Source organism: Drosophila montana, unplaced genomic scaffold, assembly GCF_035044405.1.
Source record: "Drosophila montana isolate Dmon_TW-CO22-7 unplaced genomic scaffold, ASM3504440v1 contig_2081_1, whole genome shotgun sequence".
Classification (NCBI taxonomy): domain Eukaryota; kingdom Metazoa; phylum Arthropoda; class Insecta; order Diptera; family Drosophilidae; genus Drosophila; species Drosophila montana.
In genome coordinates this window covers 1,387,330-1,395,166 of record NW_026996991.1, presented here as the reverse complement: position 1 = coordinate 1,395,166, position 7,837 = coordinate 1,387,330, and the positions used below count along the sequence as shown (strand labels likewise).

Here is a 7,837-nt window from a genome sequence, read left to right as displayed (position 1 = left end):
TTGTGCCACACGAGTCTTTAAAGATGACGCACTCAACGGGATATTGCATGGAGTAAACACGAAATGCATATTTAAAAATATTAAAAAAAATGCTAAAATTTTCTTGTTTAATGGCTGCGCTGTACAAATTGCTGGCAATAATACGAGTAACCCTCCACCCACGCCCCTTAACCAAGGCAAATGCTGTCTGTGTATCAGCGCGAATCAGTCAAAGGTCGTTAATTTTTAAAATGAGCATATAAATTTCTGAACAATCAAATAAAGCGCAACAGCTATATATTCGCTTACCCTCTCACAGGGGACAGCGCATAAAAAATGAACAGCAAATGGCGTAAAGTGTTCAAAATTGCCCATTTGTGAAAAATAATAAAATATTTGGCAAAGTGTTGAAGATGGCGTCTATTTTCTTTTTTGGCAATCGAAACTTCCCCCCTGCAGCCAACCCTTCCAGCCTCACATGCACTGGCCACCCTCTGGCAAGGGCAACTTCTGTTGGCAAGAAAAAAACTCATATGCATATATCCCCAATGCACAACAAATTCGCTACAAAGCTCTGGCAGAGTTTTCGACAGGGGTTGACTAGCATTTTTGTATTCGCATCTGGAAATGCGTTATGTTATCAATTTTTGGATGTCGTGTGCGCCATTTTCATTCACGTTCCATAAATTTCATGTCGAGTATTTATAAATCAAATCTAGCATCTGGGGTACCCCTACTCCAGGACACCCGTTATATATATTTTATGTTTGCTTTGCTGAAATCCTGTTTATTTCCGCTTCCGTTTTACAAGTATTCTCCATTAATAATGCGCAATATCTCTTGTTTTTGCATAACATGCCAAAAGTATTGAAAATTAAGAATTATTACTGATTTTAAGCCAATAACTCAACGTTGTTTTCGAGCAGGCGCTCGAGAGGAAGATCTAGTACAAATTTTGCAAACAAATTATTAAGTTGTATTGAAAATGTACCTTAAACATTGCGTTGAACGTTGAAAGTTGAAATATAAAAGGTATAAATAATTTATTCTGCATTTTAGGCCAAAGGCTTGAATTTTCCACATTCGGATTAAATCTTTAAAGTTTGATACTGAAATTGCGGCATTTATTTGTATGAAAAATGATACTATACTTATAATAAAAGAAACCTGGGTTCCAAAGAAATAATACTCATATTCTCTGTCACGTGTAATCCACAATGACCTCAAAATCTCATCCGTCACCGAAGAAGTGAAACAAATAAACCTGAAGCACGCAGCACCTTGCAATAAACCTTCTTGACAACAACCTGCACAACCGACGCCTTAAATGACACCACCCACTCGTGCTGCCTTTCAGGCCGCCAAAAGAGTGGTGCGACCGTTTAAAATACCAGTGCCAATACACACAAAAACCACATGCAAATATCTACACCACATAATTTACTTATTACATATATATAAAACAAGTAAGAGGTTCTACTCGGGAGCTCCCGAATAGGGGATACCCTGAACCCTCTTCTTCCAACACCAAATGCTGCTCCCGCTACGCGCTCGTTTGATTTAGTAGTAATAAAGAAAAATAAAAATAAAAAAAAAAAATTGTTCCCTTGGCAGGGTTCGAACTCGCAACTAACCGAATCACTTACCGCTGCCTCTACTCAAGGGCCACACCAATAATTGAGCTTTAATAAGAAAAAATCCAAAACAATACAATCGCAATTGCAATGCTGTTGATAGAATTCAAAGCAAATACCCATGAATGTGTGTGTGTGTACATGTATACAGAAATTCTTGGAATTTGCGCAGCAGCTATGCTGCTAACACGTGCGCACATAACTTTTGTGTTTCTTAACCGATCTTAATGAAATTTTCGACAGTACATCTTATTGTAGAATAGAATAAAGAATATTTGTGTATTCTCAAAAATTTAATTGCACATAAATTGCGGCTTAAATTGATGGGCAATACAAGTTGGATAATTAACTTGATTTAAAGCTTTGAGGTGGTAGCGGAGAGGTGGCAATAGGTATAAAATGACAGATACTTGATATATATATACTATTCTAGGAGCTACATGTCAAGTTTGGTGACTCTAGCTCATATTATTTGCCGAAATTGCTAAAAAAAAACTGGATTTCAATATCGATTTTTACCGATTACTTGGAAACGGGGCAAGTTATCGAATATCGGAAACAAACTCGATCTGCGCGGGGACTAGGAGGACCTACAGCTTTCAAGACTCCAGCTCTTATAGGTTCTGAGATCCTTGCGTTCATACATACGGACGGACGGACAGACAGACAGACGGACATAGCTAGATCGACTCGGCTATTGATGTTGATCAAGAATATATATACTTTACGGGGTCGGAGATGCTTCCTTCTGCCTGTTACATACATTTGCACAAATACAATATACCCTGTTTACCCATTTTTAATGGGTTCAGAGTACAAATAGAAACAAAAAATATATATATATTTTATTTTCTGTCGAGATCATCTGTTTCCCACGTAACATTTTCAACAAATTGACGCAGTTAATTATGTAAAATTTTAACACCATGCCGAACTACTGAACCTCCGATCTTTACTTACGATTCGTCATAAAATCAGCTGTGCGCTCTGCTATAAAAATTGCAGTTGCCCGTGTGGATAGACAGTTGCCAGAGCTTCGTAGTGGCGTTATCATAGCTTGATTGTTAGTTCCATGATAAAGAGCTCAAACTGAGCGTTTCCCTGCTTCTCATGTCATTGGCTGCGGCTTTTGCCAGTTCTTTACCCATTTTCCGTAACGACATGCTTTTGCCCATCATTCTTATAAGCATGCTTCTCAGTCCAGATCATGTGGATATGGCTTTGGCAAATGCTATAGGTCAAGTCGGCACATCGGCATTGGAAGCTCAAGAGAGTTCCGAATCGGTGCCTACGAACCTTGATGAATTCGCTGAACATTTGTCGTCATGAACATTCAAGTACAGAAAATTCGGTTAACGACGAGGTCTCAGAGACAGAATTAATAAGGAATGTTCATTTTGCTGTCAATCAATTTGCCGGCGCGACTAACCTTTTGTTGGGCCTGGGATGTGATGCGATTGCACTGTCAAACACAGAATTTGCAGAATCTGTGCGGAATCTGGTCCTCGACAACATTGGCATTTGGGTTGATACATTGAACATAAGTTTGAGTGCTTATGAAGGTAACAAAGGACGTGACGATGAGCCGAAGACATAGATGCTGAGCTAAGATCTCAATGCAATAATCCTGAATTCTAACCTAAACTTGACTTGGAGGTCATAAAAGAACATTGAAAAACGACGGTACCTTCGAGAAATAATTGAGAAAAATATCTCTGACTGTGTAAACATTTTTATAAATAAATAGACGATTCGGACTCTTATACAAAATGTAACTTCTTTTTCCTTTAGATTAAAAATGAATGATAATATACATGCTTAAATAACTATAAAAGTATATAATATATAATAGTAATAATAATATATAATGACTTTTTAAAATATGTTAAAGGAGTTTATATAATAGAGAGAAATATGGTGGATCTTGTTGAACATAAATATATTCAGGATGAAACTATATGAATTTATTTTCTAAGGATCCACATGAAATTCCTTAAATTCTTCTAGTTATATACTGTGTTTGTCATAACGATCCCCAGTGTGCAAAGGTTCGGTTGAATATACATAAAAAAGTTCCATTTATCTTAAAATCTCGTGCAACACACAAGAAAACAAGTTTTAATAGAAGTTGAAGTCAGTTGGGAATCGCTCTCACCTTATGCTGAACTTTTAGCTTTGCATTTGCATTAATATTATATTTATTTGTAGACTTAGTTTTGCTATATAAACTGCAGTTGTCTCTATTGCGCGACAGTTTTCCACGAATTTTCTAAGTTTAAGGTATAGACTCTGTCATGTCACGGCTGGTTGTAAGTTCGATTCTTTTAAATATTCCGATACGAATCTCTGAGCCTTTTCACATTTAACAGATACTCTTTCTGACGCTGTCTTTGTTGTGTGGCAGCTCTGAAGCGGATCTGAGCGAATTCTGGGCTGAGGCCGAACAATCTTTGCATACTTTTCGATCATTTGCGGCGATACCCATAAAATTATTTAATTCATTTCTGGGTACTTCCTCCGATAAGAAAGATCCTACAAATATATCGGGTAAACGGGTCACCGCTGAGGTGGGAGATGGCAGCGATCTGATTACGATTATAAAGAGTCCCCAATCGCCTCTGGGCGTTTCACATGTCCGAAGACCATATCCGCCATATGCTGGCGAGGATTCGCTAGTCTTTTTCCAAAATCAAAGGCCACAAGCACGCGTAGGCTTCGCCCCAGACAACAGAGACAAACTGCCTTCTGGAGTGAAGCAAGCACAAATACCAGGCGGTATGTCTCCGGAGAGAAATAACAACGGCCTACAAGTCGGAGTACCTGATGGACTACAAGGCAATCCGAATGGCGGCTTAAATGGTGCAAACAATGAACAACGAACTGGTGGTTCAGTTGGCGAATTGGCTAACGCATTGGATGGCGGTTTGGCTAACGGATTCACTGGCGGATTGGCTAACGGGTTGCCTGCACCTCAGGTTGGGTGGCCAATGGGTTAGCGTCAATATTGACAGACTGATAAATGGACTGCGGAGGAACTTAGCTAATCTGATTAAAAATGTGAAAAACTGAACAATGTTCGAATTATATTCATTAAAAAAGATGAATTATAATATGATTTCAAAACAATAAACTTTTAAGACAACAATTATATTTGACTTGCTGAATTTGGGAATCGGGATATTTATTATAGAAATGTAAAAAGAAGATTATTCGATTATTTAATGTGATGCAGTCTAGGCATTCAATAATACACGTTTCTGGAATTAAAGTTATTTCTAATAACTTAAGGGTTAAGGTAAGGAGAGCAAAAGGCACAAAAGGCACAAAAGGCCTTTCATTGGCTAACGACAGCTAAATCTAGTCTATATTTTGGGAAGTGCTTCAGAAGCTTGATAGTTGAAGGTAGACCAAGTAATTAAAGGGACTGAACAAAGAATCCCATAACTTACTTTATGGCTGTTAGAATGTCTAAGTCAAAGACACTCTATAAATTGTATCCATAATACTAATAGCTATAAGGGATTAAAAAAGGAAATATCACTTCGGTAATCCAAGTACTTATCAAGAAATGGTATATAGAATATTTGGATAGTGTATATACATTTTCCACATATTCTCAGATCTCATTAGCTGCGGTGTCATAGCTCGCACACGTGCAATGCCAGACTGTAAGGTTTAACCCCATAACGAATTGTGACCTTATTATAATTAAAAATATACCTTTTTACCTGGGATATTTAAATAAAATTTGCATATGTCTAATCCGAATTCTAATTTGAGAACACTGTGAACACAAAATCGGGTGCTTTATATAGAGCCGTTTTTCTAGCCAAAAGCATCAGTTGCAAACGGTACTTGTTCTGTCTACAAGCTTCAGTTGTTAAAGAAACTCTTAAAAATGACTCGACTATTGGTAAGTCAATTAGTAGTACAGTAAATATAATATTATATTATATATATAAAATTTGATTACCGACAGATCCTTATCCTGTCGCTGGTTGTGCTTATGGGCACTGCTCACGGCAATCATCAATTCTGGTTGAAGCTCTTTGGTCTAGCTCCACAGCCGAGCCCAACGCCCGCTACCAATTGCCAGGGTTACCCCTATCCGTGCAACGATCCTCTGTGGGTAGGAGCCTAGGCTGGATCAACTATGTCTCCGGCACGTTGCCTTCTTGGCCAACCAACTGGTGTTGAGGTCAACAAAATGGATCGGTTTGGTTACAGTCTATATATATGTCCAGTTTCGGTCTATTCATGATTTTCAAATATAAATATTAGTCAATGCAGTTGAAAAATCGGCTTATTCTCTTGTTGGGCATATTATCATTCGAAGAAAGGATATACTAAATGCATCTATGCTTTGCATATGAAAAGCATTTCTGCTTTCAAGCTCTAAAAAATAACATATCTCAACTTTTTTTAATAGTAAATTTATGCAAAGTTCTAAGTTGCTAAAAGCCACAGAAATTGGGCAGAATGGCGTCAGTTGTGCCAAATGGGCTAGGGGTTAGGCTCTACGAGATTTGCAATGTTAGCCAACAAAATTGCTCCCCATTGACCACCGCGGACATCCCGCTGAATCCCCCCACGCTGAACCGCATTGATAAAACCCATAATATTCATTATGAGCTCTGCGAATGGCCAACAACAATGCGTCTTTACTGAGAGAAAGGCTTTACTTGCCAGCCTGAATACCTAATGATGGCTTGAGCCCCTTTTCCAACTCCATATCCCCCGTTTCCTTTCCGACCACCCCTACCCGCTGCTGCTGCTGTTGCTGCTCCTGATAAGATGACACAAAATGTAAAAATTGACACATAAAATTTAAGTTGCCTGCCGGTCGCCATTTTACTTTGCCACAAACCGCCAACACGCGCCATCCTCACGCACATCCTTTCGTCCTGCAGCTCCCCACTCCCACCCCCACACTCTTTACTCACACTTTCTCTTTCTGTCTTCTTCCAGCAGCTTTGTTCACCCACTTCGTTAGCTATGTAAATGGCTTTGTTTGTTTTCCATTGTTGTCCTCTTTGCCAAGTATTGCCGCTCTAAAAGATAATTCTGCTGACAAGCTGGCAACGCTGTTATCGCACACACACACACATACACATTCGTGTGCGGCTCACGCATGTTGGGCGCTGCTCGCGTAGGCACAGATTTTTAACCCTTTTGGCCGAAACGCCACCCCAAATGGAAAGACTTCGCTGTTTCTTATTTACCTTCTGTATATATATATACACACACACACTTACACAGAGGGGAAATTTTCACGCACATCACGCATGAAAGTCGCGTTTACGTCCTGTATATAAGTCCTCATTCCATTTGCGTGTGCTCTTATATATACGTATCTAACTGTGTGTGTTTGTGTGCTTGTGCGTATCCTTTCGCTTTTCGCCGCGTTTCCTTCAGCTGTTTGTCTCTTAAGATTTCTCGTCACAGATATCTTATGAAAAATTGTTGAAATTTTTTGTTTCGAACAAACAAATTGCGCGTCATCTGGCGCGAACGAAACACTCATCCAGGACCATGCAGGACCCGAAATTCCTGGCCAGTTCGATAAGTTTAATTAATGCCTCAGTTATTTGTTATGCTCAGCATTTGGGTCTATGTTAATAATATGCGCTAATGATATCAATAAATTTGTTGGAAATTTTTATAAATAGTCTAGTATAGCAAAGGGGAATGTGGTATAAAATGATTCCTAATTAATTAGTTGTTGTGCTGTCTTCAAAAGTATTTGCTATATTAACTATTTGAAACATAGAAAAACTGAACGATATGCATAAAATCTGTTCAAATAGTTTAAAAAATTATTTATGAATTGTTTTTTATTATATTCGCGAAATTTCTCAAATGTTCTCAGTTACTTACACAGTAATACCCAAGCATAATTTCTTAAATATAGATTCTTATTCTACAAACTCTCACCCAGTAATTAATGAAAAATTTTCGTTTGTTCACCCACGTCTGGAATTCGGACTACCGATTGCCCAGTCCCATAGTTCCCCTAAGCGTAATGTAGAAATTTAAAAGAAATTATACCCCAAGGACAATGTCTCTGTCTATTCTCTGTAATGCCTGCTGCTGTTTTGCTCCTGCTCCAGCTTCTGCTAGGAGAAATTTTCTTGTATTTTTCTATATTCCGTTTTGATTAACATTCGTCGCCGGCGTCGGCGTCTCCAGCGACGACCATGTTTTTAATTACTTTTGGGGGTAGT

The 7,837-nt window shown here is 38.5% G+C and overlaps 1 protein-coding gene across 1 annotated transcript; it reads left to right on the top strand.

Moving 5' to 3' along the window:
* Positions 1-3,796: 3,796 nt before the first annotated feature.
* Positions 3,797-4,758, top strand: LOC135426654 (uncharacterized). The gene is made up of 2 exons (XM_064679880.1): positions 3,797-3,922; positions 3,983-4,758. Exons 1-2 carry the CDS (start codon positions 3,908-3,910, stop codon positions 4,607-4,609), a joined length of 642 nt encoding a protein of 213 aa, XP_064535950.1. The 5' UTR covers positions 3,797-3,907; the 3' UTR covers positions 4,610-4,758.
* Positions 4,759-7,837: the final 3,079 nt, after the last annotated feature.